General features: G+C 39.8%; 2 protein-coding genes across 2 annotated transcripts; both read left to right on the top strand.

The window, feature by feature from the left end:
- Nucleotides 1-1,041: 1,041 nt before the first annotated feature.
- notum2 (notum pectinacetylesterase 2) lies at nt 1,042-5,310 on the top strand. Its single transcript, XM_088373693.1, has 11 exons — nt 1,042-1,352; nt 1,497-1,549; nt 1,922-2,017; nt 2,118-2,178; nt 2,248-2,354; nt 2,438-2,540; nt 2,961-3,149; nt 3,279-3,379; nt 4,051-4,198; nt 4,289-4,336; nt 4,500-5,310. Exons 1-11 carry the CDS (start codon nt 1,042-1,044, stop codon nt 4,801-4,803), a joined length of 1,521 nt encoding a protein of 506 aa, XP_088229819.1. The 3' UTR covers nt 4,804-5,310.
- Nucleotides 5,311-5,887: 577 nt separating this feature from the next.
- rps15a (ribosomal protein S15a) lies at nt 5,888-8,745 on the top strand. The gene is made up of 5 exons (XM_088374423.1): nt 5,888-6,029; nt 6,779-6,916; nt 7,027-7,106; nt 7,229-7,314; nt 8,615-8,745. Exons 2-5 carry the CDS (start codon nt 6,784-6,786, stop codon nt 8,706-8,708), a joined length of 393 nt encoding a protein of 130 aa, XP_088230549.1. The 5' UTR covers nt 5,888-6,029; nt 6,779-6,783; the 3' UTR covers nt 8,709-8,745.
- Nucleotides 8,746-22,017: the final 13,272 nt, after the last annotated feature.

The following is a 22,017-nucleotide window of genomic DNA, read 5'->3' as shown; positions in this document are numbered from 1 at the left end:
GAATTCAGAAATGACCAAATAATCATTATTAAAATATAATTTTATTATAGTCATTTAATATTTGTAAAAGGTTTGGAGGCAGACTTTATACCATTATTTAAGAATTTTTTTTCATACTCCTGTTTGTTTGTAATAGTTTGCCCTTTTCATATGTCAAAGTAACTAAGATATAAGAAACAACTACCAAGATGTAATGCATCACTTGCAAGTGAACTAAGACAAAATTACGAACTTCACAAAGGCTGACTTCTCCGTAACTATTCTTGTAAGAGTCCTCAGATTTTGCAACTGTTGGTCGTATATTCGGCAACAAAGAAATGTAATTTTAGTTTGCATCATTTCAGCTTTTAGCTAATCATAACAAAATCAAATAAGCAATAAATTAAATTAATATTTCTTTTCTAAATAAAATTTGAATTATAAAAAAAATACCTATTTCATTTTTGGAGGATTGCGTGTTACTGTAGTTTTGTGATTTGAAAATGGTAATCTGATAAAAAGGAGAAATGATGTCCAGTGTTAATTGAGGTTGGCCAGATGAGCAATCAAAAGAGTGTGAGGGGAGCGGGAAGGAAAAAAAGGACATGGGGGGCAGGTGGGGAAGCATGTTCTTGAGCCGTGCTCAGATGGCAAAGTGCTTTGCTGCTGAATGTGTGCAAAGAAATATGTTAAGGATATCTTTTTCTCCTCACCACTGGTCATCCAGTACCTCCCCTCGATGTGTGTCGTCACTTAAGAGCTTCAGGAGAAAATGGGAGGAACTCTGATCCATATGGTGGCACTATAAAGCTCCGTGATGATTTCCAGGCTTCATCAAAACATGGTCAAATCTTCATTACCACTCAAGACTGGCTTCATCTTTTTACACCTGCTACCACTGCTTTCATCATCAGGCCAACGTCTGGGCAACTTCAGCAACTGCCATTACTTATTTCTAAAATAGGTATGTCCACTTCTTATTTGAACAGTTTACAGCAGATTCTACCCTGTAATTAATGAAGTAGTGAATTGACCTTTTATTGCAGTGTATCATCAGGAGACATGAAGATCCTTGGCCAGATTGCGTTCTTGCTTTTGCTGGGGGAGAGCTGGAGTAGAAATGCAAAAGTTCAATCCACCAAGAAATCTCCACATGGGAGCCAAGCAGGCAAGGGCATCCAGCCTTCACTTGAGGCTATTCTCTCTGCTGGGAACATTTCAAACAGTAGAGCTACCACCGGAGGGAACAGTGCACGTGACTCGACAAGGGATGCTGCCGAAGGAGCTCGAGTTGCTAAACAGCAGACAGATGAAATGAGGTTGCACTTTCTCAAGAACCCACATGTGACATGTAATGATGGCTCACCAGCTGGGTGAGATGGTCACACAGACCTTTATTTCAATGTCTTTTGATATATGCAGTAGAGTGTAAATTCAATATTATTATTATGTATTACAATTACAGTAAACGTAAAATTTTAAGATGCTGAATGGAGCTACTTCTTGCGGTTGTACAGGTTTTACCTAAAAGAGATCAGAGGAAGCCGCAGATGGCTGTTATTTCTGGAAGGTGAGCATTTTAAATACACTCTGGTTAATTTGGTCCCCAAAAGGTCATGCCCCCTTTGGAATTTAGATGGGTATGTCATCTTTTTTGGTAGCTGTCAGCCTTCTGTGTATTTCAGATTGGAGATATGCATTGCTTCAACTATGTAGTCCACCTGATGAGTATTTTGTTAGTGGTCGCTGAACACGTTTAGAAAATGATGCAACAACAATCAAAACTATCAAAGGTCAAATATGGAAAACAGACTTCATGGCTGTATCAAATTAAAGAATACACACTTGAGTCAAGGCTGCAGGTGCATTGCCCTCCGAGTCCCATTCATCGTACAGACCTCTTGCAATGATTCTCATTCTCTGCCCGGATGTTTAATACTAGGTGGCTGGTGCTGCTACAGCAAAGAGACCTGTGATTCCAGGTACCAAAATATCCCTCGACTTATGAGCTCTGCGGGTTGGCCCCTGACAAAAACTGGTAAGTCAACTTAACAGACAGTATTTTGTCATACACTGTAATCTATGTATTAAATGCTAAACAAAGAGCTCTGTTTAATTAGCAATTCCTTGATTTGCAGGCCGTGGCATATTGTCATCCCAAGTAGCAGAGAATCCTTATTGGCACAACACTAACATTGTGTAAGAACCTCAATAATGCTGTGGGATGAGGTTCAGTGGGTTCATCAGCAAACGTGTCCTTTTGTGTAGAGTCATCCCATATTGCTCCAGTGACGTTTGGAGTGGCACTGGGCCTGCTCCGGCCCCTCCTCCAAGCCAACGGCAAGCAAGAGAGAAGGAACGGAACAGAAATGCAAGTGTGTCTCTTCAGAAAGCAAACTAGATTTACTACTAGCATGCCTGTACCTCTCCTGCCGTCACTGTCTGTATTTCCTACCAGCTGAATATGCTTTCATGGGATCGCTCATCATCCGAGAGGTCATCAAAGACCTTATTCCCAAAGGAATCAAGCAGGCCAAGGTTGTTCTGTTGTCTGGCACAAGGTACGCTCATTCACTGCTAAAGATGTAACGCGAACGTACTGCATCCTTTGAAAACAAATCTTTTTCTGGCCACTTATCGCCATCTTGACAGCCAACTATGAACAGTGGTAATATGTTGCCTTAAGGATGCCCCTAGCATCTAAAATAAGAATTCTTCCTTTTTTAGTCTGAATTGGATCAGTTGCAGCTGTCATTCACATTCATGCGCCGTTCTCAACCATCCATGATCAGTCCAAAGGGTGTAGTTCGCCTTTCACAAGTTTTAAAGCATAGGTTGCGGCCACTAACCCCAACAATAAATCGAATAAATTGTGCAAAAATTGATGGAGTCGGTATGTCTCTCTATTAGCTTTGATACCACACAATTACTGTGGATGAGATCTTTTCTGCTACTTAGCGATAATTCTAATCTTCCTGCAGTGCTGGGGGTACAGGAGTCTTGCTGAATATCGAGAGAGTGGCCAGTTATTTGGAGCAACTTGGTGCAGAGGCACAAGTCCGAGGTCTGGTGGACTCTGGCTGGTTTCTCGAAAGTAAACACCAGAGATCGCCCAACTGCCCGGAAACAGTTACCTGTTCACCTGAAGATGCTATCAAGGTTGGCCTAAGGTAAAGTTATCCAAATTGTGAGCCTGGATTTTTTCTCTGCAAAATGGTAATGCTTCTCATTCAAACTTTACAGACCTGTTGACATTTATCGCATCGATAATTAAGTCTCATTGTTGCGTGATTTCTCAGGTTGTGGAATGGTGTGGTGCCAGATAGGTGTCGTCGGCTCTATAAGAAAGGGGAGGAGTGGCAGTGCTTCTTTGGCTACAAGCTGTATTCCACCTTGACCTGTAAGTGGCCTTCAAAATCAGATTAAATATATTGAAGAAGTCAGTTTCAATAGCAGATATGCCCTGTTGATGATTTTATGCTTTGCAAAATGTGTCAATGCAATGCACAGACTGTGCTACTTATGTGTAGCAAATTAGACATACATTGTTTGAACAAAAAAAAGTATAACCACAAAAATATAGCGTGTAAGAGTTAAATTCTGATATTGATATTTTATGACTTTCTTTATCACCAAAATCCCACTGATTGGTTAGAGAAGTAGAATTTAGAATTTCTGGTAGAATTTGGACATTAGGAAAATACTAAAATTAAAGACTGAGCCAAAACAACCAGTAGCCTGTAAAACCAATAAAATGGGCAGTAAAGGTAAAGCTACTGAATTATGTTGACATTTGTATCACCACAAAACAAAATCCATGCAAAGAATAAAATGACCAACTTTTTTAGGATATTTGAGATATTATGTTTCTCAGTCCAAACACTTTGAAAGACATTCTACAGAAAGACCAATGGGAAGTTCCATGACAGAAAGCAAAGGTGATAGTTGTCATACAGCACTGATGTCCATCCTGATTGCTCAAGACTCCTCAATTGTTTTCAGCTCAGTGATATCATTTCTCATCATCATAAATGCGAGCTATAGTGACCGTACCTCTTGTTTTCTCTGCAGCCCCTCTATTTGTTGTGCAGTGGTTGTTTGACGAGGAACAGTTGAGGGTTGAGAACATCTACATTGGAGGACAGCACATGAGCAATGAACAGTGGCAGTACATCCAGAACCTTGGCAAAGAGTTGAAGAACTCTTTGAGAGATGTCACGTATGTTGTCAATAAATAATTCACTGGAGTATAATATGATTTTGTAACGAACCTACAAATGACGTGCCCTTGTTTTGTCTGATTCTTCAGAGCAGTATTTGCGCCTTCCTGCCTCTCCCATACAGTGATTACTAAAAGGTACGATTGGATATATGTTGATTACAAACTATAAATCTTTAAAAACTTGTATCTAAGGAATATTTATTCCTAAGCACCAGAGATGGTTTTTGATACCTTACAAGTTGTCACTACTCGCTTTTGTCTTTATTTGCATCCATTTATATTTGTTGTATCACTTCAGCAACTGGATGACTTTCCAAGTTCGAGGCACTTCTCTGCCTCGGGCCCTGCACTGCTGGGACAGGAGCTTGGAAGCTACTCGTAACAACAGAACTCCAACTAAAGGCTGCCCGTTCCACCTGGTGGACGGTTGCCATTGGCCTCAGTGTAACCCCACCTGCCCGACCCTGGTGGACCAGGCAACTCAACAAGAGCTCACCTTGCTTCAGATGCTGGCCGCCATGGGTTTGGATCTCCGGAAGTTAGGCTTGAATCCTAAAACAGACACAAATTCCCTTGCAAGCGTGGGCAGCAATGATGGCTAACATATTGTAAGTGCAGAAGAGAGACCAGTCAGGTGTTGACTTTTTATGTAAGCATCAACTAGAAAAGAAACATCGGTCATGCCGTATCCTCCATGTGTCAAGCTTGAAACCCAATGGTCAAGTCTTTTTTTCTTTATAGTTTGCATTTGTGCTTCAAGTTCTCGCTAATGGTAGACAAAACAACACATTGAATCTTGAACTGAGTGTTAATTTTATAGATAACTTGAGATTCATATAAAATGTCAGGCTCACTTAAACATCAGTTCATGTTTTATCGTGGATAGCAACTTTGTTTTACTTTTTTCCATTAGTTCCATATATATTTATTTGTATGATTTCTACCTGGTCATTAGTCAATTTAGTTGTGGATTTAACTCATTTTGATCAGCATTTTCAATGTATGGACATCAAATTGGTACTTGCTCTGCCTAACTCTGAACTCTACACATGCAGTTCAACACACTGACTATTTTTTGTGACCTACCTATCAATAGCCCACGAGGCAACCTGAGCAATCATATTTATACGTATATTTTACTGCATGATAAAGTAATCTCTGTCCTACATTTGTTGACTTTGATATATATCACAAGTGTATTATGATTCAGTCAAATTTATGCCAAATAAAGATTCTATTATACAAAAAAATCCTTGTTTAAAAAAAAATGATTACGTAACAACAATAATATTATTGTTATTCTTATTCTGTGTTGCATGTAATATGCAACCATCCATCTTGGTAGCCAGCAAATAAACAAATAACCATTCACTCTCACATTCACACCATCACTGACCCTAAAATGCATGTTTTTGGTATGTGAGAGATGAGAACGACTCGCTGGGATGTCAGGCCATTTGAAAAAATAAAAACATTTTTTTTTGAAAAACGTCAATAATTTGAATAATCATGATCTGAAATGGTTTGAAAGTAACAAATAATATTATTGGGGGTAGACTGTGTAATTATTCCTCCTCACCACTAAGAGGCGCTAATTTAAATCGGGCATTTGTATTTCTTGGCACTTGCGAATTAAATCAAGATTACAAAATGACAACAAATACCTGTGAATTAACGAAATATTATGTGGATTTGATTACATGGTGCCAGAGTTGTTGTCGAGGACATTTAAAACGAGGATTTTGTGAAATTGTAAAGACGCTTGCATATTTCCCATAATGCACTGCAACTGCTTTCTACTTCCTCTTTCCGCCATATTGCAAAACCGGTGAGATGTCTTTTAATATTGTTACATACAATCCAGTCTAAATCTACTTCATCTTATTATAAATACTTCCATTTTGATAATAACATAGAAGCGTATCTGTGGGGTAACTATTTAAAGTGGTTATCGTTATATTCTATGACTCTACGGCATCATTTTAGCTACTTTTTCTGTATGCCATCCGTTCTCCTCCGGCCGAGCAGTGCTTGCCTGTGAGGCGCCTTAGCGATGGCTAACTGTTTTGCAATGCAGATAACATTTTTACTGAACAGGACGGCGATTCATAAGCAAGTAATACACTCAGTTGAGTTGCTTCTCAGTGGTAATACGGCGCCTCTATAGCGAAGCACAGTGAGCTTGTCAACCTCTACAAGACATTGGGTCTGAGCCGTACCGGGCTATCGTGATCTTTCCGGACAAAAGTGACCAGCGTGCGTAAATACCGTAGAAGTGAAATTGCAACGAGGCGCGGGTCCGTCCCAGTCTAAATGGTCCAGAATATTTGCGTGTGAATTCATTTTCCATTACTCTATATTTTGTCGTAGACGTGCTGCCAAACGCGTTGTCGCCCATTACAGATGCTTTGTTATAACCACCCACCCTGTTCACCTCAATTCTTTATTACAACTGTTGGAGTAATTGGTGGATCTTGGTGTGTGAGCTGTAAAAATACTGTAAAGTACCAAATGAATGAGGTCTTCTGGATATGAAAGTGAATGTAAAGTCTCAAAATTGTGTTTTGTCTTCTATAGGCATCATGGTGCGCATGAACGTTCTCGCAGATGCACTGAAGTGCATTAACAATGCTGAGAAGCGTGGGAAGCGACAGGTCCTGATCAGGCCATGTTCCAAGGTCATCGTGCGCTTCCTAACTGTTATGATGAAGCACGGTAGGTGTTCGTTACCTTTGTGGTTTTGCATACATGGTTTAGTGCATTGGCTGAATGTATTCCAGGCAGATGTTTTCTAACTAGATTTCTCATGTTGAAATTTGTCCCAGGTTACATTGGCGAGTTTGAGATCATTGATGACCACAGAGCCGGGAAAATAGTCGTCAATCTCATAGGAAGGTTGAACAAGGTAAAGTTTATATTTAAAATTTTTAACTATTCGCTGTAGTTGTTAGGTTAAATTATTGTCAATTTACAGTTCAATTATTATGGTCCAGAAAAAAATTGGTTTGATGTTTGTGTCTCTTGCAGTGTGGCGTGATCAGTCCACGTTTTGATCTCCAGCTCAAGGATCTGGAGAAGTGGCAGAACAATCTTTTGCCCTCAAGACAGTTTGGGTGAGGATCGATATACTCATTAGACTACTTATCACATGTGGGATGGTACAGTGGTCCGATCATTGGGTGTCAGATGTTAGAATTCTCTAGTTCGTCAATTTTACGCGCATTCATTTTATGGTTGCACCCTGTTGCTCTAGATAGCGTTCAACCATTTCCAGACTGCATGCTGTATCAAAATGAGAACACGTTTGTATGACAAAGCTAAGCCATCTTTTACCGACAGTGATTACATGAGTTGTAATCGCTACGCTATCAGCCTTTTCAAGCCCCTTAACGACATCAGCATTTGACTTGATTGCAGAGTAGGGGCATCAAAACCTGGCTGAAGGGCGGGTTGGAATGCTGTCTTTTGGCTCTATAGTGTTATCTCCTCTAAGCTGCTGCTTACTCATGTTTAGCAATATCAACAGAGATGGACTGTGTAATGGCTTGAGCCTTAAGGATGTGCAAATGTGTTGATCAGTTGCTTGCTAATCTTTGCTTTGGTGGTGTTGAGAGTTTGCTGTGGTTCTGGCTAATACGTTGATAAGTTAGTCGTACGATTTTTGTACACGCAAGTCTTTGTCCCGTCAGTAGGTTTCTCGCCATTTTCTTTTGTAAACATAGGGATTAGGTGGTGAGTTATCTTTTTTGAAGTTGCTTTTTGCGACTGTCATGCTTGTCTGTGCAGTTTGTGAACAGCCTCATGTGTCGTGTTTTGCATATAGATGGACATTTATGTTCTTAAATAACCCCTCAATTTGGCTCCAGAAAGGGAAAGTGCTATTGGGAAGCCCATATTTTGTTAGTTTCTTCTGAGGATCTATTAACGTTCCCTTTATAGTGGCGTGGGGTAGGGGTCAATCACATCTGGTCTCTGTAACTGCACAGTATGGCCAAGGACGGTTCTCTCCAGAAGCCTCACTGCATAAAATGCTCACCCTTGCCCCTCATGTGATGGACACTTGTCCGTAAATGCTCGGGCTAGAACAGGAAAAGCCAAGCAATTCTTTTTTTCATTTTTTTTTCCCAGGAAAAACTCATTTTGGTTTGGGAAAATAAGTTTACAGTTGCAGAACTCGTGTATCGCCGTTTGTGTCAAATTGTAGAGCTACCACTGTCGGTAAATTGAAAATGAAGCCAATAATTAGTCCAAAAGTTTGAGCCCTTGCTCTATGTTGATATTTGAGGAGTCTGATATTTCACTGGTGTCTATGAGCATGTAAACAACTTAGTACAAAATGTGCTGCATATACTGCATTTGTATTTGCTGCCTTAGTTAAAGAGACAAATTGTAAATTTTGGCCTTTCTTTTCAGATACATTGTACTGACCACCTCAGCTGGCATCATGGACCATGAAGAGGCCAGACGGAAACATACAGGAGGCAAAATCCTTGGATTCTTTTTCTAAAATGTTAACTCGAAATAAAATCAGCCAGGGAAAAGTTCTTGACCCTCTTGACTTATTTCGCTTTACTTGTGAACAATCTTAATCTGATGTGATTTTTACGTAGAAAGAATTGGGTTTCATTATATAGTTTAGAGATTTAATTGAAGAATTGGACTGTGTTTGCTGACCTACTGCAATTTCTTGAATAAGCATTTGATATGCACCCTGAAAATTGACCTTTAAAAGTTGATTTTCTTTATTCATGTTTTGCAATTTCAGATTTTCTGACAGCCACGTGAATAAGTTGGCTAGCTGCACAGCAGTTGAATATATTGCGATTCCTAATTGCTCATGCCAAAATCACATGCGATGCAATTCTATGGTGGAATGATGTCAAAGCCCAGATTATAAATGCAGTTGCAACATTTGACCAATCGAGTGAAAGAAAATGTTTTTTTATTTCTTAAACAAAATGTTAGTTAGGGAACCATGATAATTTGGATTTGGTTGGCCCAAAAAGAGGTGTCGGAAGCTCGGTTTTCTGAACCACCGCTTAATTGTGCATTTAGTTGTACCCCGAATGAACTTGTTCACATTCCGTTGCTGTTAAGTGTGAATTCTTGAAATCTTGTTCAGCTTGTGCTAAGCCACAAATGCCTTCCCCTGTACTCCAGTGACCATTTCAAGAGTCCCCTGTGTATTTTGTCCTGTCTCCAAATGCCTTGTTATTTGTAAGCTGACCTCATAGGAGAGGTTAGCTAACAGGCTCCTAATGGAACATCGCTGTCTAAAATGCTCCTTGTGGACTTAAAGTACACAGACACACTGCAACACATCACTACACTTATTAATGCTGCTACTGTTTTGGTGCTGGCCTGCAAATTAGACAAAACTAACATTTCATTTAGTTTGCCTAAATAAGCATTTTCTGGAAGCCAAGTCTTAAGATCTGTAATATTGCAAGAAATTGATAACAGCTTAACATTCGCTCCAAAAGACAGCTTTATTTATTGATCTAGCACACCACACTGTCTACACGTGCAGATCAAGGTGCACAACATTGCACACATCCTGGAAAGCTTCTAACCGTGAATCTCCACCACATGTCCGATGGGTATCGATGTCCCCAAAGTCCTTAAAACGCAGGCTTGGATTTGCTGGACTGTCTTTGATAATAAAGCCGAGATAGCTATAGTATTCTTAGAAACCTGGCATTTAGATAAGAAGGATACAGCGGATCGGATTGAATAAATTGAGCGTTCCAATGAGGTTGACGTTAGGCTGGATTTTCTCAAAAAGGCCACACGGTGGCAGTAGCGACGCGTTCGAACACGGACAACGGATGCCGCATCAGGCTGCTCGGCAAGCAGCAGAACTGAATGATTTAGAGAGATAACTAAATTAAAATCGCAGTGAAGGTCTGAAACGTGGATGTAGTTAAAACGATTTTTTAAACTTTTTTCTATCTCGTCTTCTGATTAAAAAAAAAAAAAAAAAAGCACCAAGGGAGGAAAGTCGTAGACAAACAGAAAAGGGATTTGAGGCAACTCAGTTTGTGTTTGAAATTTGCTTACTTAACATGCAGTGCACAAATGCATAAAATAATCTTACTGTGGCAGGATCCTTGCAATAGTTTTTTCTTGCAATGTGCCTTAAAGCTTGCTTTGTGCTTGTAAATGGAGAGCATTTAAATATTGTTCAATGACTCTGAAGTTGACATAAGCTTTATTTTTTTCAGTTCTAACACCAGAAGAATATGTTACAATGAGGGAAAGCGTTCTCCCTCTATCTAACCCAAAGAACTTTGAAAGAAAAGTATATGCTCCTCTTTGAGGCTGTAACTGAATGAAGCATATCATTTTATGCTTAATGAGCTCAATGAGTTTATGGTCACAGCCGGGGAAAAACAAAAACGACAAAAAAAAACCCCCACCATAGTTGTGTTTATTTGGGTTAAAAATTGGAAAGTTAATGAAGTGCGATTTTGAATAATAATATTTCTCATCTTTCTTATTTCCTGAGCGAGTGATCAGGTGATGTCCTTAAAATTCTGTCTTGGGGATTACATAAATTGTGACTCATCTCAATCTTTTAACTGTAATTGCTAAGAATCTTTTTTTAAGAAGCTTTTTGACTAATTTAACACACTAATTCGAGATAAAAATCGTCAATTTTCATTTGCACTTCAACGTTACTGCATCCTCCTCGGCTGACACTGTCAGCAGAAGGGCATCCGGCTTTTGCTGGTGTCGGTTATACACATTTGGTGTCAATTTGGAAAAAGGTGGAAACCTTTGATGGTTTTAATTTTAAAAGTGTGAATCATCAACTGAATCATGTCTGCATGTACACAGTCAGAAGAAGCAATAGTCCATTGCATGAGAAGGCAGGGAGTGTAAACTACAAATGTCCATGATATATTTAAGAATTTTAATGTTTTGTTTTTTATAAACCTGTGAAATGGGATCAAAACAAGAAGAAAAAAATGAACAGAGTGCTTTTGATTTAGGAGTTTCTAATTTGTACTAATCCAGAATAACATTTGTCAATGTTGTCCTTTTTCATTAAATTCATCTAAGCCATTTTATGCCCTTGTTTTTATGCAAGGAGTCACACACTTATGATGGAAAAAAAGAGACCTTCCCCAAATTGTTCTCACTAAACTGGAATAATAGGAATGTCTAAAATGTCGTACAAAGACCAAGAATTAAGCAGGTGGAAGTTGTCTAGTTTCGTCTCAATACTTTTTTCCATATATAGAGTAAATCGCAAAAGCAATAATATGATCTCCTAGATATCAGATGTTTCAAGGTAAAATCAGGCCTCACACAATGCTGACAAACCTATCCCTTCTTCTCGTGCTCCCTCTGTCTGCCTAATTTAACAGGTTGATCCAGGGTTGTGGGAGGTTCGGGCTGTCGGTGCGATATGATGAATGGGATAGTTAGGAAGCAGTGAATTTATAGCTGTGAACGCAGTCATCCATCGTTGTGCGCATCCCGTAGCTGTCCTCAAGGGCGTCATCCTCCTCCAGAGTCTCATCTTAGGTGACTAACCTTCTGATGCTTCTGCTGCCGTCGTGGTAGCAATGCGATGCCGCAGCTGTCCTCATTGCATGTCAAGTAACGGTCAATTAACAAGCAATGAGCACAGGCTGTTAATGTACACATAATACAGGGAGGCCATCGGGTGCCAGCGAGAGTTTATTAATCAGGCTTCTCATTTGTTCGCTATAGATCACCTCAAACATAAATTGCAGTCTGGCCATCTCTGTGGACGAGGTCGGCTGTTAAAGTGTCGATCACAGGTTAAGAGATGCTAAATGATGAATGTTCATCGACGTTGAATAGGAAATGCTGGCTTGCTGTAGCTCATACAATGGTGAGCAAAACAGTCAAGGCTTTCTCTGCTGGTGGAAACATGGCAGCACCTCATCCAATATATGCATGGTCGATATTTTGTCAGATTTCAGCATCTGTGCTGCCATGTAAATCACATTGCAAATCCTTTCTCTCTTCTGATTGGTTGAAAACTGATGTATCTTGACTTTTGTGCTGGCTTTATTATCATCTTAACTAGATTTCCTAAATTGACTCTCCTTGGCCGTGGGACAGATATGGGGTTAGTAGGGAGGTTTTATTATAAATGGCCAGTATGTAAACGTAACTAACGTGACTTCATTCTCAAATTTAGACTGGTGTGGGTTAAAGTTGGCTTCCAGTGTTTAAATAAAACAGAAACCAATAATTAAACTAAACCATCGACGGGAAGTCTTCACGATTGCATGGAAAGGGTGTAGAGTACAGTTAAAATAATGTAACATAAAACTGAGCAGAGAAACCACTCTCATCAGGCTTGTTTGCACATTATTGAGACATTTCTGCCAACTCGGGAGAATTCTGTTCACTGCATGCTCAGCTCAACATGGTGGCTGCGTCACAGGAGGTCATTCTTACATGGCTCAGTAAATATTGTGTACTAAAAAAAGCTACATTTTTCAATTACTGATACAATTGTTAAGTGCAAAGGGTCATTTATTGCATGATTGCTCTTCATCAAAAAATAGATCTGACTCATTATTTAACATTTACACTGTATTGACAACAACCGAGGATGATTTTTGTGTCAGGATGAAGTTAAAACAGTTCAAGTTTTATGTTTGGGAAGGCCAGTCTGATCTGATGTGGGGCAAATACAATATAGTAAATCCAAAGTGTTTGTAGGCTTATGTTAATGTTTTTGTGTTCTATTCAAGTGTGTCTGTTTTTCTAGAAAGATCACAGCTGTTGGAATATGGCTCGCGGCACTGAGGAGATGTAAGGGCGGTGCGGGTTCTTGAAGATATCTGAGGTCAGAACGTGTTGACAGCTTCCTGAGGCAGAAAAAAAAAAAAGAGAAAAAAAAAGATGCTGTGCCTCACAACATTTTCTATTTGTCCGTAAATAACACTCTCGAAGGGTTTGTTGGAGGATAGAGGTGTTTGACGAAAGAACCGTCTGTCATGGTAAAGACAGAATCGAATTTGCAAATGTGTGCGAAGCGAGCATGTTAACGTGCCATCCAAACCACACTGCTGTGAACAATAATGCCTCCAAATCTACGATGACGGTGATGAAAGACCACATTTAATTCAAACTCTCACCTCCCAGCTTTTATGCCTCCGTGGAGGCAATCATTATTTCCCTCCGTTCGGTCATCTATCCACCATCAGCATCACTTGGCCTCATCCTTTATAGCTTGCAGGTGCAAAGGTCAAAGAATCTGCGATCTAGACAGCTATCCCATCCTGTAGGTGCCTCCCTCTTCACTTGGCAGGCGCCATATTGATTTGATTAGTTGCTAATTAAAACTTGGCAGGCTGGGTTGGGTGCAAAGGAGATCGCTCAATTAGCAGGGTGTCAGAGAATCTAATCTCGCCCGTCTTCTCCCCCCCTCTCATCGCCTTCCTGCTCTATCACACATCTCCATGCTGTTTAATGAGTCTAAAAGATGAAAGAAGTGGGAGGGAGGCTAGGACACAGAACATTCTCCAGGAGCTGAAAGCATTCAGCCCTGTAATCCTTAAACTAATCTTTGCTTAAAGATGTGGTTTGTACATTCTAAAGAAAAACAGCAGCTTGCAGCGGACGTTTGTTTGGGCACATTGCCTCTAGCGCGCCTTGATGCTTGCACCATTCTCTTCTTCTGGCAGAACAACCGACTAACACATGGGCTGTTCCAGCTTTAGAGGTGTGCCTCTGGCAGCAGCAGTTATGAGCTTTATCATTCCCTCTTTGTGTCTGGCAAGAAATTGCTTTTATTGTTGTTGTTTTCTTTTCTAAATAGAGGGGAACAGTGCTTTCTTATTAGTTTCGTCCCATTTCCACTGAGCTGGCCAGCAGAGTACGTTTCACTTTCATTTGTGTTTCTCTTGCCGAAGGTTGTGTCGAGCAGTGTCTCTCAATTGTTGTCAACCTGATTTTTCATGCAGTACTTTTGCCAAGTCACTTAGGAACTAAAAATGATTTTTTGTTTAAAAAACGTCCCTCAAAACACATGTACAGTAGGCTTATATTATATTATACAAAGTTGTTTCGAATGAGTTTTTATATATATATATATATATATATATATATATATATATATATATATATATATATACGCACTGGTGTTGATTATGGCGATACTGCCAACAGTACTAATGACTATAATCATGAGAAAAAGGAAAAAGGTGGCAAGTGGAAAAGTAATTTAAAATCGTGACTTATAGCAGCAGGAGGTTCCTTCCGTTTTTTTTTCAATATAAATTATTATTTTTAGCAGCCCTGTCGGTTCACACATGAACCCCAGCTTTTCAATCAGCCCCCCACCATCTTAACAGGAAAGGCATTGTCAAAACAGATTAGTGACTGTATGTGACTCTAATCTATTTTGACACACACGAACACTTACGGCGAAAAAATGTCTTCTATAAGAAGACTTGTCAGATAGATAGAATTTAGAGCCCACCTTATCTGCTTTGTGGGAAGATGTTGCAATTGAACACTGTCTCCAAAACCCACGCCTACATTCACAAAAATACGGAACAGCTCTCAGAAATGTCTTCAATGTCAAGACTGGCTGTCACAACCACACTAACCTTCTGGTTCTGCTAAACCCTACAGTCATTTGTTAACTTCACACGCTTATATAATATTTACAAGTAGTAGTTAATGGGACTGCAGAGACTGTAGATTGGAGCGGTCCCTGGCAGCAGGGGTGCTGGCAAAGCTCAAACCTGATCGACCGTGGCTTTTATGCGCTCTGTTTTGTTGTCCAACAGCTAGTCTAAAATGTCAGCAACCTTCCAGTTGGTCCAAGTGGGAGTTGCTGGAGGGCCTAAGGCAATTCCCTTTAAATAAGCCTGCAAAACAGCCTTTTTCCGGTACAACTTGTCGGCCATTGTGTATACATGTAATATGCAGGGTTGTGTTGATACTAATAAATGTCAATTTATTTAATAATATAATCTTGATTTTAAAAATGTAACATTCCTTCCACTTGTTACTGCCTTCATCCCTTTGCGAATGTTCATTTTAAAAGTCATGATTAAAACAGGAATGCTGTGTGTGTGTTTGTGTGTGTGTCTCAAATACAGTCGGCAAATATATTCCAGTGGACGCAGCGGCATGTGAGAGGAAATAGATCAATCAACTACATGTGAAACTTAAGTGCGTGCTGAAAATCTGAAAAGCCACGCAAGGTACGATGTGATGCATGTGTGCATCTATGTGTGTGTGTGTAAGGGGGGGGGGGGGTATGTGTGTGCGCACACACATCAAGTGACAAAGAAGAATGGGGACATGGGCAGGTCCTGGTAATGAAGGACTGATAAGTCTTTATTTCCTGGGCTCGGGTTAATTGTGAGTACAGATAAAGGGTAATAAATTGTCAGAAGGTAATGGCAAGAGCCTGGACTGGGCCCTGTTCCACATTCATCATGACTGGTGACGGCAGTGAGCCAGAGAGCCGCCACGTCTGAAAGGCTCGGAGAGCATGGCAGCCGTATGCCGAAGAAAAAGAAAAAAAGAAATAGGGACGTGATCATGCATTTTGCTCTGTTTTTTCAAGACATCTTTTCAACATGACCTAAAGATTTTCTACAAAATAGCTATTTGATGAAAGCAGCAATATTTTCTCATGGACTTTATTGTGAGAAAAACAGGCAACCAAGTGTCATGTTTCTATATTTAAAAGACGGTCAAGCACACCATGAGTCAAATATCTCTAATCCATCAACCCATAACTCTCACTAAGTATTTTGTTTTTGCTCTTTAGGACAATGATTCTCACATTCAGAGACAAGTCAGAGTCTGCGTGATTAACAAACCACATTAGGTTTGTTCAGGACACTACATGGCACTCTATATACATACACACATAATTACAGTCAGTCTAGAAGGGAAAACCAAATACCACACTTATTCACTGTCTGCGATAAAAAAAAAAAAGTCTGCATTTTGAAGACACCAGCTTGCTATGAATATGACTGACAGAGTATATTTGTGACACTGACACCCCTGTCGAGAGAAAGCCAGCAGGGACATGAGAGCAGGCAGACACGAATAAATACATTAATTTTAATAGCAGCTCTTTTAGGATATTTGAGTTTCAAGTTTATTTTGACACATGTATTTTGTAATTAATCCATATACACTATATACCCTGAGATTTGCTGGCAACCTTTGCAGGGTGTGCCCTTCTTCTTGCCCAATTTTAATGTTAAAGCCAAATATGCAAAAAGTGAGGCCTGATAAATGTGGCTGTGAGAGACAGTTCACGGCATAAAGAAAACAATTTACTGTGCATGTTTAGAGCGGCTCAGGAGCCGCCTAGCCTGTGTGACAGCTCGCTTCCTCACGCTGAGAGATTGTGCATGTTGGAAGGTGGTGCAGTGTCTGAGGAATGATGCGGCCCTGCCATTAAACAGCAGTGCTTCCCCGACTGACGATGTTGATGTTGCCTCGATGCAATGATGACACTCAGTGCGACATGACATACGATAAGTGTAAAAACGGTAAGCACATACGTAGGGGATGGCCGTTGTTCCTTTTGACTGTTTGACGGGGGGTCACGGGCAGGGTATAGCGTGGCGTGGTGGAAGACAAAGGACATTCTTCATGCAACCCGTTCGGGAAGGGAAAACTGCACCCTTGAGTTATCACGTCTTGTCTCACAGGAAATCACCTCACAGAGTTATGGGGTACACCACCCATGACATTAACCTATCAGAGAGGTTGAACTTCTCCTTAAAACTCATTTAGCGAACAAGGAATGTTTGGGATCTATTTCCCACAGAGGGGCGAAAAATATCTCACCTGTCGTATGATTGTTAGTTGCTCTATGAATAAAGAGAACTGAAAGAAGTACTCATATGCCGTATTTTCCGCACTATAAGGCACACCGGATTATAAGGCGCACCTTCAATGAATGGCCCATTTTAAAATTTTGTCCATATATAAGTCCATATATTTGGACACGCCTGTGTAGTGGCTCAATATTGGTCCATGTATAAGGCGCAGCGGATTATAAGGCGCACTGTCGACTTTTGAGAAAATTGGAGGTTTTTAGGTGCACCTTATAGTGCGGAAAATACGGTGGTGTTATAGGTTCATATGTATTAGTTGTTGTTTACGTATAAGTGAGTGTTTGGTACGGCTGCAACAATACGGCTCTGGGAAGAAAAAAAAATCATATTCATATGAGCATATAGTTGCTGTATTTTTTTCAGTTATTCCCCACGTGGCCTGACTCCTTTGATTTGATACAAATTCTTAAATAATTAACTAAAATAATCTGTATCAAAACAGCAAAATCAAAGTATATTTCCTTGATTGTATTTCAAAACTGAGCAATATTAGGCTATGCATTTTATCTCATTTTTTTCATTCCAAATGAAAACAAAACAGTTGACGAGGAGAATACGAATAAGAGGCGTTAAATACAGTATTGATTAGAGGGAAAAATGCCGGCAAAAAGATGATGGACTAGAAAATGTCCATGCCCCCCCTACTACCTGGATGTATGTGTCGCCTTTTCCACTGCACCAGTCAGTGTTCAAGGCTTTAAATCTTAGAATGACATTTTGACCGGTGAGCGCCTCGCATACACATTGCAAAATGTCAGTGGGAAAGGCAGAAGCGATAGATAGAAAAAGAGGGATTATCCAAGCAGTAATGCCACCGCACTTAAATACAGCCAGCATCAGTTTTTATGTCATCTATCGCTCCATCCCTCTGGAAACATCTGATGAGGTGCACCAGACCTACTGACTCAGGGGATTTTCATCTGGACTTTTCCTCAGAAGTAAATGAAAGTTCTGGGCACACTTTCAACCACTAATGAGCACCATTGGCCTCTGCAATCTCTTTTTTTTCCTGTCCAATTTCATGAAGTGAAGGGTGATAAAGCACAGGAGGGCTTCAAAAGCGACACTCTTAATCGCAAATTAAAACCTAAAGACCCTTCACTTCTATCGTTCTCCTCCTCCTTATTTCTTTCACATTTTCCTCTTCTGCATAGGCAGTGAAATTGATTTGTAAATGAATCATTGGCAAGGTCTACTTAACTGCCCTTTACATGTCTCCCTAGCTATTTCTTTGATGAACTCCTGTCCATGTCATTTCCTTTTCTTTGTTTTCAAGTCCCTTTCTGCCCTGTGAACTAGCCGTATTGTTATTGGTAGAATTATCGGCCCGCTAATTTTCTTCTTTTTTTTTTTTTGACATGATCACCATACACATTGCACATGTGTATATGTGCAGGATTTTACATATGCAGTAAAATAAGCTTGTCTACTGGACTTGTGTTTTTTATTTATTTATTTATTTGTTTATTTATTTATTCATTCATTTTTTAATTTTTTAATGTATCTATTTAAAAATGAGAACGTGAGGCTCCTTTTCTTTCTTGCTGTCTAAATTACTCGGTGTTGAAAAAGCACGTCAATTTTGGAGTGTGTTTTGTATACATTGGGGCAGAACACTCATGATGCTTTAAAACCAATCCATCCATCCATTAGTTGTAATTAAGATGTTTCCCCCAAAACAGCCAATGAGGAGATGTTACAGTCTCATATTAAAAAATACATATAGAGGCCTAAATGCCTCCTGAAGTCTAGAAAGAAAATGTGGCTCCTTTCCTTTGTTTTATGCTGATGTGAATTCTTCGTATCAGGGTTGTTGAGGAGAGAATGGACTGCTCGCATGGCTGATCAGCCATCCTCAGCATATCATCCGTCAACAAGACGTGTTGTTGTGTTGGACTTCTGCTAGGAGCTGTCTTCTTGTCTCTGTCTCTTTCTTAACGCCTCGTACACAAACACACACACACATGCACACCGCTGATTGAAATGTTATGTATAAATTTAGGGTCTTGAGACGAGAGAATTGATGCACCTCTTTTAAATAATTCAAATATGTCAATGCAGTGCAGAGGTCTTGAAATGAATTTGTGCTTTGTCTTCAGATACACTGTAAAACGTATTTATTACATTTAGCCTACAGGATGTACTGTATAACTTATTTCAAATTTCAGAGTTGTTTATTTTACTAGTTGCTCTTTCTATAGGTCTTTGGCAGTGGTTCTTGTTGGACGTACCGAACCCCACCAGTTTCATACGCACATTCACCGAACCCCTCTTAAGTGAAAAAAATATACATATTTTTATCAAATTCAAGACATGGATATCTGAATCAATCAAATTGCTTACATCAAAGGTAAGTTAATTTAAAAGAATGATAGGAAAAAAGACACAATACGCCTAAGTGGACATTCAACAGCCTCTCTGGTCGATGGCTCACTTCTAGCGCTTAACCTTGTGCTGTTGTTATCTGTCCGAGAGCTGATGTTTTCGGATGTTTCCTGGTCTAACACCCTCACCAAACTGTCACCTCTTACTGAAGCTCCCACAGTGTGCGACACTGAGCCTGCTTCCTTCCCTCCATTGCTCTTTCCTCAGTGTGTCAGATGTTATTGAAATATTTAGCAAGCACTCTGGCTCACAAGAGTGTCCTGCCTTTCTTCTGCCGGGCTGGTAATACACTCAGCGGACACTTTATGTTATACACAATTTGTATTACTGAGAGGAATTTGGAATATTTTGCATTTCTCATGTAGCTCAATAAGGTCACCAAAATATTAGAAACAGTTCTTAGTGTAGCGCTGTGCGTACATGTCTGTACCCTACAAACAATCATACTAAACATTGAAGGATTATTACCTCTCTAACTGTATCAACCAAGTATGAACAGCCTCTCCTAATAAAAAAATATTTTTAATCACTGCTTATTTAAAGGTTGGTTGGTTTGTTGTCAATATTACACTAAAATCAAATTCTGTGCCACTTGGTGGATGTTTTGGTACATGTACCATGAAATGTCATTAATATTGTACTGTGGGCTTGTATTTGAGACTCTTTTGGGATTAAGGGCAATATATATAAATAACTTGACCTTTGCATTCATCACATTTAATGTCATACGTCTTAAACCATGAAACAGGTGACAAAGGAACAAATGGACAAAAAAAAAATGTTGTGGTAGACACAATGCTATAAGTTGTCCACATTCTTACTCTGTCAACTTCAGTTTGACTACATGTTTTATTATGTTGATAGAAATAAAATTTTTAACAGCTTCAAATGGAGAGTAAAAGATTCGGCTTATTTTGGTGTCTTAAATCAGTGAGGTTGTCGCCATAGTGACACTTTTCAAACAAGGACAAAATGTCCATCTGTGTACTGTACTGGCATGACAACTGCTGCCAGTGGCCAGATGGACACTTTTTCTTAATTCTGCTGAAACTTAATTTAACAAAATTTAATTTGTGTGAAAAAAAACTGAAGCCTACACAGATAAGAACTCTGTTCATAAAGTGTAGCATAGGAAAGTTCTCCCCCCCATGATGCTATTTTGCATCCGGCGCAGTATGTCTTGTATCTGCTCAAGGCCCAAAGGCACAGGACTGGCATTCTAGAGAAAACCTCTGTCCCAGGCACAGCTCATGGATCCTCCGAGAGAATAAAGCCCACTTCTAAAAATACCCAGCAATGACTAACAGACTATTGTGAAATGCCATTCAATGCCATCTGTGGAAATATCTGAAACATGCAGTCAGGAGATGGCACACTTCAAGCCTGAGATAGCAGAAGAAGCTTTCTCACCACCAGGAGCAATTCAAAATAGCTGTCAAGCATCCTCATTCAGTTACAAAGAGATTCATAGTTGATTTTGTCAAGGCCAGAGTCATTCTTATTTGAAAGTAATTATTTTGTACCACACACAAGAAAAATATTTTTTTGCCTACATTATTATCTTGACCAAAATATTTGTTCATGTATGGCACTGTGTGCAGATAACCATATATGGGGCATTACTCACACAGACAGTGTGTGGATGCATTTATGCTGAAAATGATCATCAGTGTGTTTGTCTGCCATCAATCCGAGTCACTTGCTCCCAGCGTCAGCAAGATAGCTTTTAGTGGCTCACATCGCAGTCGAGCAAACAAACACTCCACGCGAGGCATGCAGCGATCTCTTTAAATGTGCCTTTATTGGCTCTCATGCATGTCAACTTGCACGCAATGTTTTGACTCACTTCCTTGCCTACACGGGAGCCCACAGGACTAATTACCACACGCCTTTTGGGACAGTCGGTGACATGTGTTGACACTGTACCGGTGCTTTGATCAAGCTGCATCAAACACCCACCAGTGTGAGGGACCCCCCCCTGAGGAACACATTCACAGTGAAGAGTAAAATTGTACTGCTCAATCTTGGTCTCAGTTTTGTTTTCACTTTCAGTGCATTCCACTATGTGAGTCACTTTTCATCTTCTTCTCTTTGCTGGAACCTTTCATTCAACTGTTCCTTGTAGAAGACATTACTGAGCTGTTACAGTGTGGGTGCTGTGCTGAGAAGCTTGAGTGTGTGTGTGTGTGTGTGTGTGGGGGGGGGGGGGGCATTTGTGGGCGATGATTTGGTGAAAAAAAACCTTTGGAGAAATTTAAGAAAAAAACCTTGAAAGTACTTTTGGAGAAACTTAAATGATGACCTACAGTAAATAGTGCAAAATCACACAATATGACCGGTAAATGAATTCATCAATTGATCAATGCAGCAAAAGCTGACAGTGGGAGGCCAGCCAGTACTTTCTATTCTTGCCAAAACAAAATTTAATTTTGGGTTGAGTTGGTTCAATTATGGCGAAAGTTTTCAGAAGTTGAACTATCCAGTGCAATGCATTTAATCAATCGTATCCTCAGTTCTTCTTTATTGACCATTTTAAGGTGCAAAAAGACTGTTTAGACA

The sequence above is a fragment of the Syngnathus floridae genome, chromosome 4, assembly GCF_059516105.1.
Source record: "Syngnathus floridae isolate MCC-2025c chromosome 4, RoL_Sflo_1.0, whole genome shotgun sequence".
In the NCBI taxonomy this organism is placed as follows: domain Eukaryota; kingdom Metazoa; phylum Chordata; class Actinopteri; order Syngnathiformes; family Syngnathidae; genus Syngnathus; species Syngnathus floridae.
The sequence above is the reverse complement of the archived record's forward strand: the minus strand, read 5'-3'. Positions and strand labels throughout refer to the sequence as shown.